The sequence below is a fragment of the Doryrhamphus excisus genome, chromosome 5, assembly GCF_030265055.1.
Source record: "Doryrhamphus excisus isolate RoL2022-K1 chromosome 5, RoL_Dexc_1.0, whole genome shotgun sequence".
NCBI lineage: Eukaryota > Metazoa > Chordata > Actinopteri > Syngnathiformes > Syngnathidae > Doryrhamphus > Doryrhamphus excisus.
In genome coordinates, this window is record NC_080470.1 from 12,561,924 (window position 1) to 12,585,661 (window position 23,738).

Sequence of the window (23,738 nt, forward strand, 5' to 3'; positions counted from 1 at the left end):
CTGAAAAGGTTCTCTATGCTCACATGATCAATTATTAAAAAAGTACTGTATGTTACACAAAAACTGCTGGACAATGACCACTGACGCATGATACTTCAAATGCAGCTACTTCCATCTTGTGTGGAAAAACACTACATCAAAAGGTTGCCTACAGTTAATGCTTTAAAGTTTTTAATGACTTTAATGACTTGCAGTCATTTACAATATGTACCATTAAAATTGTTCAGAAGATGCTCACCTGGACAAGGCTGGAGTTGAGGTATTCGGCACAAACCCCGAGGGGCTGGACCAGAGCGGAAATAGACTGTGGGACAGAGAAGCTGAAATGTCACAAGCTATACTCACTTTCTATATCACTTTCTATTTGTCAGTCACACACTTGTTAGTGATTTTGTCCATCACAGGGGTTCCCAAACTTCGTCAATTCTTTGGGGGCGCCATATGACTAGCGTAAATAATATATTTGTGGGTAAAGGGATAAATTATTCTTGTAAGTTGTAATAAATGTACAGTATGTCTGTGTTTTATATATTTAATATCTATGTCAATACTGTGACAATACATGATTTTTTTAATGTTTTGGTCCTGGTTTATGTGTTGTGTAAGAATGATTAGATTTACATGATAGTGGAGGGATGTGTGAGAGTACAGAATGTATATTCACAGTAAAGCCAGAGGACATTCATCTATTTCAAACCATTACATTTCCAATGTAAGAGCAAGGGTTCAAACATGTGAGCATGGCTACCCTGTGTCAATCAATGTTAAATCACATGGGCTTAATGTATAAGTGAATAGTTTCTGTGCTCCAGTCTGACACTGTCCTATGTCGACTTCCAGCCTTGTGCTGCTTCTGCTTTTCATTCCTGCACTTGACTTCCTGCAAGAGAAATGAATGGGTCGCCCCTGGGAGCCTGAACGTACCGTCCTCCTCCTATTATACTCTATGTTCACCTCTCACTTTCATCGGCTTTCACCTGACGATGTTGTTTGACAGCTGACAAACTGTAATGCTCAAATCGGGTACAAGACGAGTGTGCTTCCGCGTCTTCCTCACCAATTAATATACTAATGGTCAGAGGGAAGACCTCTCCCACCCAAAAAAATCAATGGCCTTAGAGGAGGCAGTACAACAGATCATTTGAAAAATGACACAGCAGCAACATGAATCCGACTTGCTGAGAGCAGACAGGGAAAAGACCTCAAAGTCAACCAGTTTCCTCGTTTGTAACAAGGGTGGAAAGAGTATTTTTAAGCAAGCCGGGTCGGGGGGGTTAGTCTTACAGCTATTTCCATCTCCTCTGCATTGAGCTTTGTCTGGATGGCTGTGAATCCTCCCAGCTCTCCAAACTATACAAAAGAAGCACAGAAGATAAGGTCAAGTCAACAAATATGTTCCACAACCCAGTTTCACACAAATCTGTATTCATGCCAATGGCGTTTAAAAAAATATCCATACAGAAATGCATGGAAAAGCATGCCAAGCCAAAACAACAGATGACACAACAAATCTAAACTGTACGATCATTATAGACAAAAGGAAGTCTGAAAACGGTTAGTTGTTATTATATTTAATAGTAATTATTATAATGTATTCAAATGGATATGGGATTTTGCAAGTATATGTTTGAATGTGGCTGATTACTTACTTGATTGACTAAATCCACCAGCCAACCGTGGGGCTCCTGAAACAGATATTTGTGCATTTAGTGGATTTATTCCACGGTCACAAACACATTCATACTGTACATACATACTATACTATACATACACACAGCTGTTGCATGTCAATCTCACATGCATCCCTGAGCCCATGCTGCTCAGTTATACAACACACTGAAGATGAACTTGGTGTCCTTTCAACATGACTATCAGTAATAAGAAATAGAATTGAATAAAGAACCCTGCGTGTAGCTGCAGCCGACAAATTGTTACTCATCAGTGTTTCGATGTAATTTTATATTAAAAGGCATTCATCACCCCGGCAGAATAACGCAGTTAAAACCACAGTAAATATTTAACTCCCCTGAAAGGGGTTTTAAAATGCTGTTTGCCTGAATGCACATCTGGAAATAAATCAAGATCTTCTGTACAATTATTGCAGAACCAATCTGGGGGAGCAACAGAATTTGCATTGGGAACAATAAAGTAACCTTACCACACCTACTAACCCTACCACAAAATCAATTTATCAATTTAACATGTATATTTCTAATATTTTCCGAGTTCAAACTTACTTTCTGATAGGTGTTACTTGGAGATACGGCAAACATGTTGGCTTCATCTCCAAAAACTTCAGCCCAGTTCCTCTGACAGGCCTTCATTCGGTTCTTAAAATGGTACTCGTTGTCGGGGTTGAAGGCCTGGATCCAACATAAAGTAAAAAAAAATCCAAGTGCAGTTAGTTGCTGAAGATGCAGCCAAAACCCAGGTTCATAAGTACAGTCTACAAAATAACTGAAAAGGCACACCATCGTCAAGACCCCCATTAGGTTGACAGGAACCGGGTCCTGCTTGACACGCTCTGCCACAAGCTCCACCAGCAACATCAGCATGTTGTAGATACCCTCATGAATCTCTGTGCCCCATTTGTGCACAGCGCTGCTGGTCAACAACTGGATAGAAAGACAAACACAAAAAAGTTTTAATTGTGAGAGTCATTGATGAGAGGTGCAAAATCGACTGCATACCTTTTTAAAGGCCTCTGGCATGCAGCGGTCCACAAACCTCTTGCAGTTCTCATCTGCATCAGCAAGGCCTGGCGGAAAAGACAAAGTGGTTAGAAAATAGTAAAATATTTTGAAGGACGGAAGTTTGATGTGTATGGGGAAATGGGATTTGACTGTTGGTAAGTGAGTTCGCTATCCGAGTACCTATTTCAGCCGCGAAGTCAGCATCCATCCTAAAACTCTGGGTTACATTAACACTATGTACCACTATGCAATACGTACCAGAACCGCTATCACTTGAACGCATGGCCAGGGTGCTTCTACATCCACTCTACCTATTTTTCAGCAGTCATGCCATCTGTTGATCAATATTATGCTGTTGATATTATTTTTGGCTAAAAAACTGCACCAGTCATGATCTCCTCTATTGTGGAGTTGCATCAATATCTCTTTGTGCAATAATAATATATATTATTGAAGAATCCATATGCCATGCATTCGTATTCCTCTAAAACAGGCATCAAATTATATTTAGGTTTGTGTCAAATAGTACAAAATTTTAAACGTCCCTTGGTGCTATTGGACTAAATACGAAGGTCAGATAACAAAAGGAGGCTTGACATTTTAGACTCCCAGTTTACATGCTCTCATTAAATTGACAGTTTTGCAGTGTTCTCCGTTCATGTTTTGCTGGTTGATGAATAAAGTTAAGATAATAAATAAATATGTCACAAAAATTGTTATTCGTCATAATATATATTTTTTAAATTGCAGACGCAGCAGCATGACAGTCACAGTAGTCCACTTTCCCATGCAGCCCACTACCACAGCTTCAAAAAAATGCTCGGGGAAACCATGCACTGCATCATACTACTTTACATGCTGTAACTAACAAGGGTTGTATCCCCCGCCCCCGCGCACACACATCCAGCAAGCCAGAATCAGGGTTAACTGTTCCTCGCTCAATTGAAATCCGGTGATTTTTTCCATTCATACCGTGGCGGGCGAGGCAAGTGGAGGCGATGAGGCATTTGCCCAGTGACTCCTCCCTCTTGTAGGGAATAGACCAATGGTCGGTGAACACTCGGCTCTCCAGCTCATACAGGTTGGTGGTGGGGAACTCCATGCTGCCTCCGGAGCAATTGCCATTCTCATCGTTGCTTCTCTGCAAGGACAATGACAGAACTCTATTCATGAATATACTGTATAAAAGTCTGCCATCTGCTGTGTTGTATTTGTGGATGTGTATGTGTGTGTGAGTACTCTTCAAAGAGGATATGTGATACATTTGTATTTTTTTTTTCTTATAAATAGGGAAACATAACGGATTTCACTTCAGCAAAAGGTGCAATTAGCTTGCAATAGAACTCGAAACAGGAAGGACCTTTTTGACTGTTGTACTACAATACCATCCCATACCATATAAAACATATAAGAATGACAGAGAATGAACAATTCAGAGATTGAACCCTCTTCTAGCCTGTTTGGAGACATGAGACAAGGAAAACACACGCATGAACATGGCAATGTATTGAGGCTGGCAAATCTATCAAGCTCATTTTCATTGATTGTGTGATTAATTATTGTCGCAGGCCTCATGCTTTTTTAGTGAATGAGAAATCTTGTCATGTTTTAATCTTGCAAGATCTTTTGACACGGGAACTTGTGACACCCCAAGTAACAACTGTACACAGTAGTTAAATTGCTGTTGTGGTATCAGGTTGCTTAGATATGAGATGGTTAACAAAACTATACCACATTGACATAACCATTTTCATTGAACTTATTCAACTGCTTTTCTGGCGTTATAATGCACAGAAAAGGGAACGAAATATGTGTTCATGTTTCACGTAAGGATTGTGAATGATGGGCAAAATCCCCCAAAAAAAGAGCAGTTGCCCTTTAAATATTAGTAAATGACAACACAACTGAACACAAAATGCAATTTTTAAACCCTGTGTGAAGAAGTGATTGCCCCCTAAGCCTAATAACTGCTTTGGCCACCCTTAGGAGCAACAACTGCAGTCAAGCATTTGCAATAACTTCCGGTGAGTCTCTTACAGCACTGTGGAGGAATTTTGGCCCACTCATCTTTGTTGAATTGTTGTCATTCAGCCATAATGGAGGGTTTTCCAGCATGAATCGCCTCAATAGGATTCAGGTCAGAAATTTGACAGGCCACTCCAAAATCTTCGTTTTTTTCTCCACAGTTTCAGCTTGATGTCAAGAACAGATGGCCCCACTATATTTTTCCTTATTTTACTGTTGGTAGGATGTTCTCTTTCTGAAATGTGGTATTACTTTTCCAAAAGATTTAATAGGACACAAAATGTTCAACTATTGTCTCATCATTCCCAAAGCTCCTGGATCATCAAGATGTTTCCTGGCTAAATTGAGAGCCCTAAAGGGGAACTGCACTTTTTTTTTTATTTTGCCCATCATTCAAAATCATAATATGAAACGCTTATTTATTTTCCTTTTCTGTGCATTATTACGCCAGAAAACGACTTAATATGAGCTACCTAACATTGTATGTCAATGGAACACACCTATTTTGACTATGAAGGCCTCGAAAAAAATCTCTTAACAGCGTTTTATTGTTTGATATACATGCTGTGATCACGCAGTACATTGATGATAACATGTAATACTTACAGTATCTGGCCCTATTTTGATGATTTAAGACATTACCGAAATTTCTTTCCTAGGCGCATTTCACAACAAGCATTTAGCTTATGCTTATGATACAGCGACAACACTGACAATGTCCGCTCTCCTTGGGATGGCTGTGTCTTATAGCAGTGTACTCAAGCATCTTGTCAAGTCTTTGTAACAAAATTGAGAGCTAGTGAGTGAGGCTGAACTGAATGGCTAGCATGGTGTAATGTTAGTCCGCCAGATATATTTTTTGTGTTTGCTGCTACAATAAAAACATCGCCATAGCTAGAATTCCGTTATGGAAATGGAACATTGTTGCCGTTTGAGGTTTTGTGAGGACTTGAGTATCAAAATACATATTTCCTATGACATCCACTGTTAGCATGTGTTTGTGTTTCAGATAAGGATTGTGAATGATGGCCAAAATTCCTCAAAAAGTGAAGTTCCCCTTTAATGTTTTTTGTTTGTTGTTTTTGCAGTGTTTTTTGTCTTGGAACTCTGCCATGCAGACCGTTTTTACTCAGTGTCTTTCTTATGGTGGCGTCATGAACACAGATCTTAACTGAGGCAAATGAGGCCTGCAGTTGTTTCGATGTTGTGGGTTCTTTTGTGACCTCTTGGGTGAGACGTTACTGTGCTCTTGGGGTCATTTTCTGCTTGATATTGATATCTTGTAATGAAGTGCTGAACATTGTCGAGCATCTCTAGTAAAAATACTAAGAGTTAACGTAAATATTGTTACTCTTTGGTGAGTTACTCAAAATCTTAACGCAAATATTGTTAGACTCTTTGATGAGCTACTCAAAATCTGCTGGTGAGCTACTGGTAGCTGATTAACTGTCTGTTGGAGACCCTTTCTCTATAAAACGCTTCTCACACTTACTAAACACATTTTAAATTGCAAAATATATAGGTACTCACCACTAATTCATGGTAATGAAAGATGATTATGATATATAAATAAATAATAATAAAAATACAGTGAATAACACATTATTGTCCAATTAGCCTGTATGAGTCCATTTGTAAATGAATCATCAGTCATGTGTGAACATTGCTCCATTAATTACATTCCACAGCGATACCTATCTGTGATGGCCTGGGAATTAAAAATAGATGAACAGTAAGAAGCGGAGGAAGAGTAAGAAGCGGAGAAAGTAACAGAGAGGGATTGTATTTCATTGCTTCCCTGTGTATTTAAAATGACACATATTGTAGGTGGGTGAGAGGATAGCAATAAAGACTGATTTACAAATTGACACAACAATTTCATATGCTGAAATGTCACCAACAGTAGTGAACACACATGCATGTTGACCTGGAGATTTTAGGCGCTGTTACGATGCACCCACTGACTTCCCCTGGGACCCCGTGCAAGAGTCTGCAATGTGTTTGTCAGAGACACTGCAGAGCTATATTTAGGAGGATGACACCAGGATGGTGACCTGCGGCATGCATCAGGAGCACAAACTGGAAGTGGACACGGGAAGAAAATAGATGGAACATTTTGTAGCTTCTTCAGGTTTGTAACTATGTTTCCCAAATATTGGTTGCACTCATTCAGGGTAATTGCATAGTACAGTAATCCATCGTTTATGGCGATTCCAGGACTGACTGTGATAAATTAAATTTCAGCAAAGTAGGATTGCTTATTTATAAATGGAATACTTTTTGTAGTTAAAGCATAGAAAACCTGTTTATAACCTTCTTAATACGTTTTTCAAGACTCATTTGTACATTACTGTGCTGTAAATTAATGTGCTAGAGTTTTCATACTGGGCGCTACAGTTGCAGAGCACATGAGACACATATTGGTCCATCCTTTAAATTTTTTAATTCTTACTTTTGAGCAAGCCGTAGTTCAATTTCTAGATTAGCAGCATAGGAAAAGGATGGGTGGATCGTTCCTGGCAAGTAAACAAACATTTAATTGGCTCGTTTTGTGTGGCGTCGTAACATTAACCGTAATAGCTGAAGATAGCCACTGTGATCGGTCCTCAAGAGAATATGTTATTATATTTCCCAGTCACTTTAATTGGTCACGAGTCCTTAAAGGGCCATCACTGGGTCTGGATCCGGACCGAGTTCTGCTTTTGGTGATTGGTGAGCTATACAGTCAATTGACGTTGCGAGCTAAACTTTGCCAAATCGCTATCATTAGCTGACAACAAACATGGCAAGCGCATGTGTGTGTTCCATAGGGCGTGGCTTGCATGCTCAGACCAAGAAGAGGTTGGGATATGGTGCTTGCAGACGGCTACAAAGTTTTGCACTCTCTAACTATATGGCTATGGCGAGGGTAAAAAAAAACCCCAAACAAGCTGTAGGCCCAAAATGCACCGCACCTTGGACTGCCCGAGAAGCAAAAATGCAACATACTGTGACATAGGCAAGGATCCAGCTCCAAGCAACACCTTCCTGTTTTCTTTCCAGTATTTGTCAGTTAGGGTAAGTTGTTTGACTTTTAGTTTTGTTACAACAGTGTTAACTTCTGCTTATATGACATGCTTAGAATGGTAGAAAACATTGCCTATATGGTTAATAAATGTTTTGCACTTCTGCCTTGATATACGTACGTATGAGAGGACAAAGGTATTGCATTATACAACTGTTATGGTGCAGCTCTACACAACCATTACACGACATTAAAGCAACACAAAAACAATCAAAGCTGGACCCATCTTTCTAAAGGCCAAATTATATTGATGTATTGTGACAGCACAATTTAGTTGTAAAGAAACACAAGATTCTACAACATCTTTTTGTGTGTGAAGTGCAAGGGCAACTGTTATTTATACAGTTATTTATACAATTTGCATCACAGTGTGCCTGCAGTTATTAGAAGGAAAGCCAGCCAACTGGAAGTGGTCAACAGGTTGTTGTTTACACATTGATACTATTCACAAATCACTCCAGTGAATGCAACTTGAGAGTGCAAGCGTAATATCAACCCTCATAGATTGAATGTGACTCTGTTTGGGAGCACTGGGACAAAATAGATACACTTCGGGTCGATTAATACATCAGTGCAGAGAGACAGGTGCACCCTTTACATACAATACTTCGGTATTAGTGGTAGGTAACATAAACACTAAAATTAAACAAAAAAAGCACTCCATAACCGAAAGTACAAGCAAAATGCCCAAGTACGCCCCTGGAGTTGCGAAACCACAATTTTAGCTTGAACTGGACAGGAATGCAAAACCTGACAGAGGCCAGGGGCAACCTAAGGCATGCAAATTGCTGCTATAAAATGCATAAACTGGACAGTTAATCAAACCTCCAGGTGTAATTCATTTTATTTAAAAAAAAAATCAGTGCTTGCTGATAGCAATGATGCTTGCTGCTCATCCTTTCCTTGCAGGCAAGCTAATCAGCTATTAGCTGTGTTTGCGAGTGGTCTTTAATAGTAGTTATCTATCGCAATCACTTTGACTCAATAAAGACTACAGTTTGTATGCTCACGCTCCGGACAATATGAGCTAGGCGCCAAAGCCTGAAGAGACGCAGACAGTCCGGCTCTGACAGCTCACGTCCAGCTCGGTGTGCAGCTAGCATAGATGCTAAGTATCCCTCCTTAAATGGGCGAAGCCACTCTCCTTCACATTAGTTGCTTTTAGTGCGGCAGCTTAAACTCTCACCTCGCCGTCGACGACGTCGTGGTACGCGGGCGGAGGGTCAAAGCCTCCCGTGCCGGTCCTCCCGCTCGTTTCCCCGTCTCCGCTCGTACTTAAGGCTGGAGCAGGCCCGCTCTCCATGGGCTCATATCCATAGCCGAGCCCGGGGCTTTCGTTGGTCAGGAGCGCAACCGCCTCGTTGATGTCGTTCTTCGCCAAGCGGAGCGCCTTCCTTATCACGTCCGGGTCCGGAAAGCCCATGCAGAGGAGCGTGGTGATGTGCTGCTCCTCTTCGGTCTCCATATCGCCGCGGTCACAAACTAATAGCTATGGGGTTTGGGGCACAGCCCTGTAGCTGTGCTGCACGCCGCCATGTTTACAGCCCGCTGCTGACTGTCACGATCTGGCTTCCCCCACTACAGCGCCCACACAGGTGTTATGCACACTTCAGCAGCCTCGGAAATCGCAAAATCCCAAGGGAACATGTACAAACCACACCGACAACTTAAACATAATAATACTAAATAATACCTAATTTGGCGAAAATTATATCAGCATTATTGTTGAGATTACGACATGTGGAAGAGAATACCAATTTCTGCGTACAATAATTTGTGTTATGTGATATCTAACGATTTTTTGATATTTGAGTTGTCTTTTCCCGAGGGAGATTAAACCCCCCTCCATTTTATTGTCCATCCTATCAATGTCATGTAAATTTTCATGTAAAAACAGGTCTCTTGGTAAAATATTTTATTTTTGTATATACATGTTTTAATATATAACTTTAATTGTAACAATTGGCTCACTGTCAGTAGTTATTCCGCAAATAAAGTACAATTACATTGTTGATTATTTGCTGCGCTGTTCTTTTACTTTCACTTTCACATGTATTTGATTCTAACTTTCATCGAAAACGAAACGGAGTCTGCTGTCTCACTTCACGTACTTCTACCAAGTGTATTAGTGCATTCCTGCAAAATGCAGCGCGCTGCCAGTACCCGGGTGTTGCATTGAAAAGGGTCAAAATGTTCAGTGCCGGGCACTTACCAGCCCAAATAATTAAATAAAAATGCATTTAAAAACATGCCATCCCCAATAATCGTCAACTTGGCTACGCAGCGGAAAGGGAAAGACTGACTTGGAACGACAGTCATCGATTTGGAAAAGATACACCGCAAAAATTCGCGCTCACCTATTGAAGTGTACTGACGGAAGTATTGGATTTGAGACACACCCACATATTAATGGGTGCCTGGTACACTCCCTAGTTTTGAGCGCACATATGATCTCAGTAGCCAATCACAAACTAAGATTTTAGTCCTTTTAAAACATTGATCAACCTATTATGGCGGTAAATAACATTGAAATCTGTGTTATAGCAATAACGATTAGGGTTATTTCAGTCGTAAATAAAAATCTAATTAATACACAACTAAACTCTTTTGGTTTTGAATTTAAAAAATATATGCAAATCTATTATTTATGTAACTACAATTATTTTGGTTGTAAAAAATTAAACATTACATATTTTGGTTGGAAACAGAACACAATAAAAACATAAATGCAGTAAACTTATTGTTACAGCTATTTTGTTTAATATAGGCTATCTTGGTTGCAAATAAAATATCATTAAAACTTTTTTAAAATTATTTATATAACAATTACTGTAATAAACATTTTGGTTATTAAAAAACATGAAATAATTGTAGGTGGAAATTAAATTGAAAAAATGCAATTCTGAATAATTATGTTGATTTTTTCTCTATTAATTCATTTACCAGCTCACATTTTGTTGTATACAATATCTGTCATGCAAAAAAGCAAGTTTTTAAAAGCATGATATAGAGAATATCAGCAACAGTGTGCCAAGTTTTTAATGCCACCACTATAGCAAAAAATGTGGGCACCAAAACACCTGATAACATACATACTTTAATGCATTTGCACAAATTTCAAGCATTGTACTGTGTTTCCATGTCATGTGAAAGCAGAACATACATTAAAAAAAGATTTAAATGAAATAACCTGATGTTATTATATGACCTGTTTCCTGACCTGACCTTGCAAAGGGCCCATGTGTATTTTGGCAGGTGTTAGCGGGACACAACCCTGACGTGTCTCTTGATAAGCAATGTGTCTTTGCATGAGCCACGTTGTCAGACAAGTTGTCATTCAGAGCCATGTCTGGACTCAACGCCTCTCTTGGCTACTTTCTGGCCTGCGTTGTGTTTGGGGCCTCGCTGCGGCCGCTGCTTAAAAAATGGCCACACTTGGCTTTCTTGTTGGAGTTCTCCTCCTCGTTCATGTTGGTGGCATGCTGGCTCGAGGTGCAGACCATTGTGGAGGTAGGCGAGTGGGCCGGGGGATTGGGCCCTGACGTGACGGTGACTATACTGTTTGTGGTACTGCTCGCTCATGGGATCATTAGCGAGGGCGCTTCAGGGAATCCCATCCTGATTTTGATGAGGTTCCTGCAGCTGGAGGCCACAGCACTCACCACTGTTCTGACAGTAGTCTTCCAGTTCCTTGGGGCCCATCTCGCCCTGCATGTGGCTGGATACTACTGGAGCCTGGAGCTGACCGACATGCACATGATCAAAAACTTGATGTCCAGTGAGTGCAGCACGTCCCTGCTGGCCTCCTTGCTGCAGGGCTTTTTCACAGAGTGTATGTGTGCACTCGTTTTTAACCTCGTCCACCTCTTCCTGAGACGGAAGTCTGCTCTCATCCGTGTGCCCCTCATCGCCATCCTCCTCACCTTCCTGGCCCACACAGGTATGATGCACCCTGCTCTCATCTTAATTTATAATGAAATAACACTAATACACTTTGCCTGTCCTTTTGCAGCCAAAGGTTACACCTCAGCTTACATCAACCCTTCATTAGCCTACGGCCTCACCTTCTTTTGTCCTGGTTTCACCTTGGCGGAGTATGCCTTTGTCTACTGGCTGGCCCCTGTCACAGGTACATGTCACCGAAAGAAATTAAACACTATGCCACTATGAGATTGCGTTGATTTAAAGTGTTATCTATTTTCCAGGAATGACACTGGCTCTCCTCTTGTATATGGGCCACATTCCCAGGATATTTGCCAAGAACCTGCTGTCCTTTCAGAAGACACGTTTCAGAGTGCCCAAAAGTGGAGCAAAAGAGAAGAAAAAATGAGCGACATTTCTTTACTTTTCACTATTTTAACATGAGATGCTTTCATCTAATATTGCATTTTTTTGGTATAGTGACCAAAAAAAATTGTGAAAACCAAAAATGATAATCAGCTGGATTTTTGCAAATTGCTTTCAATAAAATAATGTTTTTAAAATCGCACATTTATGTAAGACCTCAACATTGCAAAGAACATGAAACTAGTTTGGAAAAAAAGTTTGTCAAAATGTAATAAAACACAACTGTGTAATGCTAGTGAGGTACTGTATGTTATGTAGTGGAGGTACTTGTACTGGGTTTGGAGGATGCAGACTGATCATCTGACGCCTTTGTAAGGTTTTTAGCAGAGGCATCTTGAGCTATGAAAAACAGAACAATATAATTATAGAACTATCCAAGCAAAATGAAAACAAACAAATGGTGCTTAACTACCTGGTTGTTTCTGATGCTCAAGCTGAGCTTCTGGATGGTCCACCCATAAAAAATGATCCGGGTTGTTCAGTAACGTCTTGCTTTGCTTACAACTGAGACACCGCAGCACAGTGGAACCAGTCTTGCCTTTTTTTCCTAGTGAGACACAGTCAAGAATCACAGGAAAGTAAATGATTCCAACGGAAATGACTATGGCTGACAGAATACACTATATTAACTTACTTCGTTGTCTGACTGTTGCTGTTACACCCGGGATGAGTAATGAGCAACACTTCTTGCATAATGTTCTTTTCACTGATGGGTCCCTGCAATAAAATTACTTTAGTGTAGTAATACGCTTCAGTACAATATTTGCATTTACTAAAATAATAAGGCTCACTTGTGTAATGCTGCATATTTAAATTTCATTATTCCATCAAAACTGAACACTGTTATATTTGTAATGGCACATTTTTTTCTTGTATTGGATTACATGAGATTGTGCAGGTGTTCCTGGCTGTGTCAGGATCGTAACAACGAAACACATGGTCTAAGAGGAAACGACGTCATTCGCAATTGCTCTTTCAAAATAAAACTCGCCTCGATATACACATTGTTACTTTTGGGCCAACTTACTGTCTTAGTACCAGACGTCTTGCGATGGTGCGCTGAGTAAAACTGTAGAAACGGGCCAGCTCCACGTTCTCCGGGTTTTGAGCGAGGACACAATGGGCAGCCTGGCAAAAGACACCCAGGACAATATGAATATCTAAACGCGTTAGCAAAGTCGCTACCAGCATGTCTCGCCAACGGATACTCTTACAATGTTTAAAGCTTACCTGGTAGAGGTAGTTAAGTCTTAGGTGTGCTTCCTTGTCTTTTACGTGTTTTGCCATTATGTGTAAATTTCCAGAAATCGATTTAAATCGGTGTTTAATCCTGGTATCGTCACGTTATGCTACATTATCTTCCTATCCTCTGTTTAAACTTCCGGTCTAGTACTTCCGGGTAATGCTTTAAAAATAAAAAAATAAAAGCATCGACATTGCGGTAAGCCAATCAATGTTATATGCAAATAAGAGTTGCATTTATTTTGTGCAGCATTAAAGAAAAACACACAATATACACAAAAAGACTTCAGAATACAAATGTCACTTTTTAATATCAACAATATAAACCCTGTCAATCTAAATTTAAATTTGCCTGTAAGGTGCACCTCTGGTATAAAGGGACTAAATGCGGCACAGTAGGTCGATCAAGTGTGGAAATCAATAGAAAGTCATTGACACAATCTTGATTGTGAATCCACTGAAATGTTTCCTATAAAAGCAGTCCGATGAAATGTCCATTAAAAAGTGATGGGGAACACATGTATGAAATTCAAGTATCAAAATAGCTAAGACACTGACAAAGCAGAGAAGGTAAAATTACAAAAAGAAAAGGTAGTAAAAATCAAGGGTTGACAAATCAACAATACATTAGGCGAAAATTTTTTGCATTTGTTTAAGGCAGTCGATTAAAAAATAAACAACACTAGAAACTAGAACGAGGTGTCTTCTTCATTAAAAGTTAAATACAAGCCTGGTCCTAACGTGACATCAGGAGATGTTGCACAAATGCCTGCCTGAGAGGAAGTACTCTCGTTGGTGACGTAGGAACGAGGCCAGAGTTTGTGTGGATCAGCGGTGGTGCGTGTATGTGATGGTGGTGGGTGGGGGTGGGAAAGTCGTGCTATTTTTGGTCTTCTTCACAGTGAGGTTTTGTCAGGGCTTTTTAAAATTATTTTTTAGGCTACTTAGCCTATTGTCTGGCACTAATTCTAAATGGTTGGCATGGTGTGTGTGTGTTTGTTTGAGGACAGCATGGCTAGGCGGGAGTCACGAGGGTCCTCTTCTTAACGATTGCCTTTCATTGCCTCCTTGGCGGCCAAGATGAGCGGCGTGAGACTCGACAGGGGTTTGGCCAGCTTCAAGAAGGGATGCTGCATAGGAGTGGTCAAAAATGAATACACTGACGTGCACTTTTTCTAGCTTGACGATTAGTTGAGCTAATGGACAAAGAGGCATGACAAACCTGCAAAAGCTCTTTGCCTCCGCCTCTCTTCTCCACATCCATCTCCAAGCAGCGGTTGAGGAAATCTCTGAAGACCGGCGACAGCTTCTCTGGGTTCTGGAGCTCAGGGGTTCCGTTGGTGGCGATCAGATACAAGGCCTGCGCATCACAAAGAAGCATGTAAACTGACTTCAGGATATGTCTCACTTGAATGAAATTGATAGTAAGCTTTTGCTGCTACGTTTTAGGACAAATGGATTTGTTCATTGTAACATGTATTTTCAAAATAAACTATAAATTACATAGTCTCAAGTGAGTACCTTGTGGGTAACTTGAAAAAGTTGGTTCACATATATTACATCACCAATTTTCAGTTAAAACCTCTTACATTTTGTGCAGATTTGGATAAGGAATGTAATTTCACGACCTACTGGTCAATTCCAAGAAAAGGTACTGGCACTCACTCGTAGTGGGTTCTCGTTCAGATAGGGCGGCTCTCCTTCGACCATCTCTATTGCCATGATGCCCAGTGACCAAATGTCCACTTTAGGCCCATAAGCCTTTCGGGTCACTACCTCGGGGGCCATCCAGTAGGGTGTGCCCACCATGGTGCTGCGCTTGCTCTGCTCTGGAGTGATCTGTGCGCAGAAGCCGAAGTCGGCTGCAGAGGAATAAACAGACAACATTTGCACGTCATTAGTCACCACGACCATGCTTCTCTTCTTTGTTAATGCTCTGGGATCCCTTGAATTTCTCCAAATTCTTGGTTCAAAGCTGATTGATAACAAAAAAAGGTGAATAAAATATTTAACTGTCATGTGTTAGAGCAGTTTTTGGGAGTGGACCTTTTTTGCCCTCAAGACACCCAAAAGGGTGGCAAATTTGGCCTGGGTTACTAGTTGACCTAGGAACAAAACAAGCAAAAATGTACCTGCAAAAGTCCTTAGGGACCACAGAAGGTTAAATGCACAACTTACTGAGCTTGACGGAGCCGTCCATGCCGAGCAGCACGTTGTCACTTTTAATGTCTCTGTGGATGACCTGATTTGCGTGCAGGAAGTCCAACGCTTGTAAACACTACGGAGAGGAGATAAGAGATAATCTAGTTGTGTTGTTATTTACTACAGGACCCCGCCAGTGACTGAGAGTGCACCTCTCTGCAGACGGCGGCTATCTGGGCTTCATCCATGCATGTCTCCGTGACGACATCTGTGAGCGAGCCGCCTGCCAGGTACTCCATCACCACAAACAGTTCCTCTCCCATCAAGAAACTGATACATGCACACACACACACACACATTCACAAAGTGTTCCAAACATTGAAAAAATTATGTTTTTATTTTTTATCAAGCGTTGGCCCTCACCTGTCGAGGAAGTTGACGATGTTGGGGTTCTTCAGCTCCTTCATGACTAGAATCTCATTGATGATCAACTCCTTCTTGGGCTGCTTCTGGAGGTTGATCTGTTTGATGGCCACCTGTAGGAACAGAAGATGTCATCAGTTGAATATATTCAGCTATAAGCAAATAAGCCTATACTGAAGTAATTAAAAGTCAATTCTTCACTTTAATTACCTCCTGTCCTGTGGCAACATCAATGGCAGTGAAGACTGTTCCAGAGGCCCTGAGAAAGGAGACCAACACATAATACGTTTAAGTACCGGAAATGCTCCAATTAACAACAGCACTCTGCTCCAACAGTTGATGCGAGAGTGGTCTACAAAAGCAAATAAGCGGCAGGTCTCACTTCAAAACACAGGAATTAACCACCATAGCTGTAAGCAACATCCTGATCCAGTTATGATCTCAGATGTGAAAGTCTTGTGTTACTGTTGTTTCGCATGAACTCTGAGGTATTAATGCTGGCAAAGAATTTTGCTCCTTCCCGCTAATACAACATTTGTAACATGTGCAATATAATTGTTAACATATATAAGTTAAAGATAACACACAATAACCAGCACAGAAAACCTCCCAGAATCTGCACCTATTCCAGCTGTTTCCTTGGATTTGTGCTTCTCGCCAAAACAGTGTTTTAATTTATTCCACCCACAGCCCACCTCGTGCACGGCCACTCTGTTGTGATTGGTCACACTACCAAGCGCTCCAAAGTAATTCCAGACAACTGCCCACTTTCAAATTTTGTGGGTATCGGAGTTGATAATGAATAAATAAAGCCTTTGCAGAGCTAACTGAAATGTGTTTATGATCTACTGGCTGGAGACCTCTGACTTATAGTGTATTAACTCAGAGAGTGGTAACGCAGGCACCGCTGGTACGGTGGAGCTCAGGAGAAGCCGGATGTGTGGGCACTACCTCTAACCTCACCTGCCCCAAGAGGAGCACTCATTGTCGAAGGCACTGCTGGTGCCGTGGAGCTCAGAAGCCGGATGTGAGGGCACCGCGTTTACTAACTGCAGACAATCCTGGCACAACACCGTAATTGAATTGAAATGTGGTCATTACATGTTTTTTTTTTTTCTCCCTCTTCCAGACATCAGTGAGCACTGTGGTTCTCTCCACCTCTGTGGATGCACAGCGTGTCTGACATTAATGCACCTTTCCCAGCAATAGTACGCTGCTTCTGGCTTCAGCAACAGTTTGGCGGATATTTCACTTTCATGTTCACAAAATAAGTCCTGTGTGAAATGCTGTTGACAGATGAGAAAATGTTTTTCTCTTGCTGGGAATCACCAAATCCATTAACATCTGCCTGAGCACGCCTCATAAACAGACAAGCAGAGCTTGGGGAAGGTCGGTGGATGCAGAACTTGGGAGAGGGCAAAGAGTATCTCGCCTACAGACACACCCATATTAGGAAGCCTGTGACATCACAGACCTCCAGTTTAACAACACCCTCTGAAACTGAGCCATTTGAGCCATCCAAAACGCCTTTCAGGGCTCACTTCCAAATGCGCACACCTCATTATCTGAAACTTTGGCATTGTTTAACACGAGAATACAACATTGTAACTACATTTTTGGTCAGAAAAGTGGGAAAAGAATAATAGGTCCCCTTTAATAAATGATCAGGTGAACAAAGAAAGCTATGTTTTCCTGCAAATCATTACCGAAGTATCAATCTTTTCCATTTAAATAAATCAACACAGACAATAATTGCAGTGTTTACAGTAATGATCCTGTCTATACATTGTTTCCCATTCATTTGTGGCGGCTCACAAATAATAAATTTGGACCGCCACAGATAGATTGAGTGGTAATTGTTTAGAATCCTACATGTCTCCCTTATTTTCCGGAAATGTTTCCATATATTCAAATGCAAATGTTGACAGTATGCCCACAGCATCAAATAAATATATATGCACAAGCGCCATGGCGAACAATGCAAATTATACGATGATGACATCCAACACCCCTCCCCGCACACACACACACACCACCACAGACTGATTGCATTCCTGTGGGAAACTGCTATACCGTGGGAGTAATATACATAAATACTCAAATTTACACTCACCCCTGTCCAATCTTTTCATATCTGGTGTATTTCTTCTTGGGGTCGCCAATGCTGACTATAGTTCCTGTGAGGCAGAAAAAGATGAATCATTTGAGTGAGGGTAGAATTTTTCAATGCGTCTTGCTATGAAATGTGGTGTTATATGAATGACAGTTTACTCAGTTTGTCCATGATCTCCTCGTCTGACATCTTGCCCTTCTTTTTCTGTCGGTCCGCAGCTTTGGACGCTGCATCGCCATCTGTGCTCAGGCTGGGAGCGGGGATGGGATCGATGACGGACCGAGTGTACACCTGTGCAAAATGCCAAGTGGTAAATCTTAAAATGAAAAAGTATTATTCATCCATTGTCTCTGTGGCTTACACTCTTCGTGTGTTCTGGTCTGGGAGCCACAGCAGGAGGCGGGGCTTCATCATCGTCATCATCGTCAATGTCTTTGATAGTCGGTGATGTGGGCTCAGTGCCTTTTTTGACAGGCTGGTTTAGAATCAATCAAAAAAGATCGGTCATTTCATATGAAGAAAACACATATGTTGCAAGTGCATGTGAATAATAACGCTGAGATGCCACCAAGCAGAAAAGCTTCATATACAAAAATATTCTCCTCAGTCAATCAAGGAAATGTTTCCAAATTCTCTATATTCTAATCTCTAGTCAATACATCAAAACAAATTATAGCAATCCCGGACACAATATAAATTTGCTTAAGATACTCACACTCTGTGGCCCTGGAGTGAAAGCTTCTTTTTCTGTGAATGAAAAAATATATATATGTTTCACACCTACTTATCATGTCAGACGAAGTATTTCTTCTTCGTGGACATAAGACAGGCATTGCCGTCTTCCACAAAGGACTTTAGGATCAAAGGGTGAACAGTGAGAAATGTACCGGAAGACGAGAAGCTGAGGTACTTCTGTCGGCCGTTGCCCGTGGAGTCGTAGAACTTGAGGACATCAAGCACGGCCTGCGGGTTCTTCTTCTGCTCCGACTTGGTGATGTTTGAGGTCTGCAGTAGTCGAGCCCACTGCTCCGGCATGCCCTGATAACACAGTGTGGCCGCTTTAAAATTACACACAATGACTTGTTTTTTGTCGTTTTGGTGAAGGGTACCAGTGATGGCATAGAGAAACAATGTGATGACAACATCAGAAAAAATGGAACCTTACTGTAGGAAGAGCTTCATTCTGGCTGCTCAGTACAATATGGCTACAGTGACAATAATAATAATAATAACAACAACAGTGACACTCAAGACGTGACATGCTTGTCTTTCTGGGAGGCAAGTCACCTCCCAGGCACACACAGCCACCCTCCCTCTGCATATTCATTGATAATAGTCAAAGTTAAGGTCCGGTATGTGCAATTTATTGTTTCTGCTTCGTAGTATTACCAGTGGTTAACTTCTTTTACACTTTTATGTATAATTAAGTGACAATTAAAACAGTGGGAGCACCTCTTCTCTTAGCAGTGACGCAAACAAGTGTAGGAGATGATACTTTTCTCACGTTTGGTGCTCATAAAAAGGCTCTGGTGACATGTATTACTGTTATACCATCATTTTATCGTTACTTATGCATAATGAGGACAGTTCATAAAGGCGATAATTTAAAACTAAAACAAATTAATTCTCCTTCCATTGTTTCCTATGGAAACTGTTTACAAATCAGATTGTTTGGTGTGGAAAGAAAGTTTCGTATAGAGACAATGCTACAATTACAATTACTCACAGTGAATTCCCCTGTGACAGCATCAAAACCAACATGTATAGTGTGCTCAAAGTCGGATGGCGAAGAGATCTCCGGTCGCTCTTTGTCTCGATCTTTCTTTCTTCCGCCTGAATGAAAGTTGCATAGATTACAATGAACCATATAGTCATTATCCCTTTCACTCCTGACTGTTTCCTCTCACCTTTCTCTGCGCCAGAAAAAATGGAGATGATCTTGCTGCGAGGTTTCCTCTCCTCGGGCACAGACGGCAGTGGCTTGGAGCTGTGGTTGGCCGACAGAGAGTCTTTGCCCAAGCTGGTGCTGAAAATAGTGCTGCTCATTCGGACCGGAGGGGCAGGGGGTTTGTCCTCTGGGTCGCCGTTGTCACACATTGCTCCGGGAGGCGGGGCGTTCGGCAAAATTGACAACGAGCAGATGACACGGTGCAGGGGTGGCGAAGAAGGCGAGGAGGATACACAGTGATGCACAAGAACAGAGAGGATCACATCAGCATGAAAAAGATGTCAATGCAGGTGATTGAGGAAGTCTGTGGAAAAAAACAATACAATGTTATGTTTTAATTCATGCAACTAAACGTGGGCTACTGTAGCATAAAAACTTGCAATAACACATTTTACCATTGCAAGAGACAAGAAAGAAAGACAGGACGTACAACTGCACCATTATGTGGATGAACTGAGTCAAAACACAAAACTGTTAAGACACCACCTGCAATAATATACTGAACAGGAATGACAACAGGTGTTTTTTTTGTCATTTTGACCATGTGCGATTTTTAACCCTGTTATCTTCACAATCTAACAGTATTTACTTCAAAAAACACTTCAAAACAGATAGTGTGTCCTTCGTGTTTTCCACCATGGGCGGCTAGCCAGTAACGAGAGCATCCACCACTTAGCCAACAAGTGTGGTAACTCGGAAGCTAACTTCAGCAGAAACTTTTTTTTGTCGTTCTGTTTTGTCTTCTGGAGCACAAAGGTGGGCTAGCTATAAAGTAAACTCAACATTGCCTGTTCGACCAACGACTGTTCTATGCAGAAACTAACGTTTAGCGTGCTAAACCACTTAGCTTGAAGCTAACGTTAGCATTGCAACTCCTTTTGGCCAGCAAGTGTGTTAGCATTAGCATGACAACCTGTCGTTAGCATTTGACTAACGGCAACTCGTTTGTCACATTAATGACATTATCGCTCAGATACATAAATTATTTTTACATGCAGTTTCAGGTGTGGGTGTATGATATGGTTATGAAGAAGCACCCAAACACATATCCGCTTTATTGTGAGCTAACGGGTGTTGTGTGACTCTCACCGGAGCTTCCACGGCAGTTTAAGCACAACACAACTCCCGGTCGATCCTCGATGTTTGTTTACAAAAAAACCAAAAATACTTTTTGAAAATCCGAGGAAAGTACGTCATCTGAAACGGCGAGGACTCGGTGGTTTAAATAAGTTAAAGTAAAATGACAACAATAAACAGTGCAACTTTTTTCCTCTATCTTTCTTTTTGGGGGCCCTTCGATGATTCCGCTACGGCGAAACAGGAAGCGGAAGTAGCGACCCAACCCTGCCTGTTCAATACAATAATACGGGTTTTAAAATGAATGGACGATCATGTTTCTGAAGACCAAAGAGTCATAGAAAGCATACACTGTTGATAAAACTCTATAAAGGTAATTGTTGAGGCACTGAAGCGTCAAAAATGGACTATTAACCCAACGGCATTCTGGGTACAGTAGTCCAACAACGTATCTATACAATACAACATATGTAAATATTATCTATTATACATAGATAACTACGGCATTTAAAGTAGAATATTACTTTACTTTTTATACATTTTAACACACACTGTTTAACACACACTATATGCTTCATTTTTATTTTCTTCCATTTATTGTATTTCAATAATATAATTCTCAGTTTCTAATTTTATTGGCTTAGCTGAACAAACCAGTATAAAATGGATACATGGATTTCTTTATATTAGACAGTATCAACAATGATGATTTATTGTTATTAGATATATACTGTTACTATTTCCAAGGACTGTCATATAATGGCTTTATGCTTATAAAATTTTGACTCCCCCATACTATTACAACTTCACTTTTGCAACATGTTTTGTTCTTTTTGTTTTATGTAATTACTCACAGAAAAGGTTGAATGTATTCCCCATCATAATATTCTGACTTAATCTTTTAAAATGGTTACCTTTTCTGACTTTATTCTTATATTTTATTTGTGTATTTTATTTTTTTTCATGGAGTACTGTGCAGTAATTTTCCCAACATTACCTAATTTCCATAAAATTAATACTTTATTTTCCATTTTGGTAATCTTTTTATTTGACCTCTGTTTGAAAATACAAAGTACTACATTTTAAACAAATTATTTGGAGTTGAGAAACTGGACTGAGCATTTATTTAAAAATAATGTTGTACAGTGCAAAAAAAGCAAACTGATTCTTTAAAGTAATCAGAGAAAACATTTTAAACAATACGATACTTCCACATGTATTTGGAAAGTGCCAAGCAGCACATAATGGTGACCAGCAGCGTTACAGTGCATACTGGTCTCACCAAGGAACCATCACCTATTGGTAACTGCAAGGTGTCATGGCTGTGCTTCTGCAGGGAGAGAAAAGAGTTTTATAATAAGAGTTCCAGGAGAACATGTAAGAGTCGTGATGATGAAAAGTGTTTTTAAGAAGCACCTGTTGATGGTTCACATGAACCCACAGACATATACTTGTATTGTAAGCACTGCAGGGGGCTTCCATCACCGTGTGAAGGTCGAAGTTGTTCCACTCTGAACCTTGAAAGGAAAGAAGTATTAATGCTGGTCTAACTATTAGTAAATAAAAGAAGAAGAGGCAGTTACATTCTTCTGTCCGCAAAAGCAGCTCTGGGGGGTCTATGGTGACAAATTCATATGTTCCTCCAGCAAAGGAAGGCTGGTGGTAGCGGCCGTGTATTGGAATGGTGACTTTCAGCGGCTCAGTGAAGGCGGTGTAAACATATGTTACAAATCCAAAAGACTGGTGTGCAGGAACCTCCAGATCAATGGTTGAGTCCATCAATATCTTATCAAGAAAAACAACGCAGAAGCATTCCTTCAGTTCAAAATACAATAATTAAGACGAGTTTTGTGGCACATGGACATTTGTGTTTGTAACATTGAAACACACACGACAGACTAGTTTTTCTTCTTAGTGGGCCTTACTTGCCAGTCAACTTTATCAGTCAGGAATGAGAGCTGGTAGGGGTCCACATAGACACCCCTGGGCCATCTATGAAGGAGCAAAACGCTGACTTTCTTGAGCGCATCACGGTGGAGCTCAACTGTGGTCTCTACCTCCCTAAAATTGAGTACAAATAACAATTTTAACAATCACAGGAGCACACTATTCAATTTAAAACGATAGCCACGAATACCTATGGAACCCCCTGTTCTTGATCTCCACTGAAACAGCAGCTGACTGGAGCCACTGCTTTAGAGAACCACAACTGTTGTCGCCTACAGAACGTGAATCAAACGTTAAGGCAGATTTGACAGATGAAGGCTTTGGATTTATGCAAATACTTCATATACTAAAACTAACTTGCAATATACATATTCATATTTAGCATATCCGTGTTTGCAGTTATTGACAAGTGTTATCAGGGGTGTATTATGAGTGTATGATCTTCGTCGAAGATAGCATCTTACCCTTTACAGTCGAAAAACGACATGCTAAGAAGAACGTCACGATTGAGAAAAAGGTATAATGCATGAAGTTATTCAGCTTTTAATTCTATTTGTCAAGCAACAAATCCCAACACAAACTCAATAAGCATCGCTCTTTAGACTGTTTGCGGAAGTAACCTCTAAAGGACCTTTCTGATAAGGGGCACTATAATAGTGCCTGATTACAAATACGTACATTGTCGTCTTTGTCGTCAGACTTTGCAACCAGAATCGT

At 40.6% G+C, this 23,738-nt stretch overlaps 5 protein-coding genes across 6 annotated transcripts in view; 1 reads left to right on the forward strand and 4 right to left on the reverse strand.

Annotated features, from left to right (window-relative positions):
- usp24 (ubiquitin specific peptidase 24) overlaps positions 1-10,149 on the reverse strand; it is a 33,721-nt gene extending 23,572 nt beyond the window's left edge. For both annotated transcript variants that reach the window (XM_058074452.1, XM_058074451.1), the window contains exons 1-8: positions 8,969-10,149; positions 3,666-3,834; positions 2,691-2,758; positions 2,472-2,615; positions 2,238-2,363; positions 1,650-1,685; positions 1,285-1,350; positions 239-304 (exon numbers count right to left, since the gene is read on the reverse strand). In XM_058074452.1, coding sequence (XP_057930435.1) covers positions 239-304; positions 1,285-1,350; positions 1,650-1,685; positions 2,238-2,363; positions 2,472-2,615; positions 2,691-2,758; positions 3,666-3,834; positions 8,969-9,247 — 954 coding nt within the window. In that variant the 5' untranslated portion in view covers positions 9,248-10,149. The remainder of the gene's footprint in view (positions 1-238; positions 305-1,284; positions 1,351-1,649; positions 1,686-2,237; positions 2,364-2,471; positions 2,616-2,690; positions 2,759-3,665; positions 3,835-8,968) is intronic.
- Positions 7,414-12,277, forward strand: aqp12 (aquaporin 12). Its single transcript, XM_058074455.1, has 2 exons — positions 7,414-11,911; positions 11,988-12,277. Exons 1-2 carry the CDS (start codon positions 11,128-11,130, stop codon positions 12,110-12,112), a joined length of 909 nt encoding a protein of 302 aa, XP_057930438.1. The 5' UTR covers positions 7,414-11,127; the 3' UTR covers positions 12,113-12,277.
- rpp21 (ribonuclease P 21 subunit) lies at positions 10,844-13,533 on the reverse strand. Its single transcript, XM_058074462.1, has 5 exons — positions 13,360-13,533; positions 13,157-13,257; positions 12,764-12,846; positions 12,542-12,676; positions 10,844-12,468 (listed from the first exon to the last, which is right to left on the reverse strand). The coding sequence occupies exons 1-5, from the start codon at positions 13,414-13,416 to the stop codon at positions 12,380-12,382; spliced, it is 465 nt and encodes a 154-aa protein (XP_057930445.1). The 5' UTR covers positions 13,417-13,533; the 3' UTR covers positions 10,844-12,379.
- Positions 13,534-14,222: 689 nt separating this feature from the next.
- Positions 14,223-21,412, reverse strand: pak2b (p21 protein (Cdc42/Rac)-activated kinase 2b). Its single transcript, XM_058074453.1, has 15 exons — positions 21,087-21,412; positions 19,957-20,301; positions 19,776-19,882; positions 18,937-19,087; positions 18,765-18,796; positions 18,411-18,524; positions 18,208-18,340; positions 18,050-18,113; positions 16,147-16,195; positions 15,937-16,049; positions 15,726-15,843; positions 15,550-15,649; positions 15,037-15,233; positions 14,594-14,731; positions 14,223-14,501 (listed from the first exon to the last, which is right to left on the reverse strand). Exons 2-15 carry the CDS (start codon positions 20,144-20,146, stop codon positions 14,415-14,417), a joined length of 1,593 nt encoding a protein of 530 aa, XP_057930436.1. The 5' UTR covers positions 20,147-20,301; positions 21,087-21,412; the 3' UTR covers positions 14,223-14,414.
- Positions 21,413-22,103: 691 nt separating this feature from the next.
- pigx (phosphatidylinositol glycan anchor biosynthesis, class X) lies at positions 22,104-23,642 on the reverse strand. Its single transcript, XM_058074457.1, has 6 exons — positions 23,486-23,642; positions 23,212-23,293; positions 23,000-23,135; positions 22,658-22,859; positions 22,491-22,591; positions 22,104-22,404 (listed from the first exon to the last, which is right to left on the reverse strand). Exons 1-6 carry the CDS (start codon positions 23,547-23,549, stop codon positions 22,267-22,269), a joined length of 723 nt encoding a protein of 240 aa, XP_057930440.1. The 5' UTR covers positions 23,550-23,642; the 3' UTR covers positions 22,104-22,266.
- Positions 23,643-23,738: the final 96 nt, after the last annotated feature.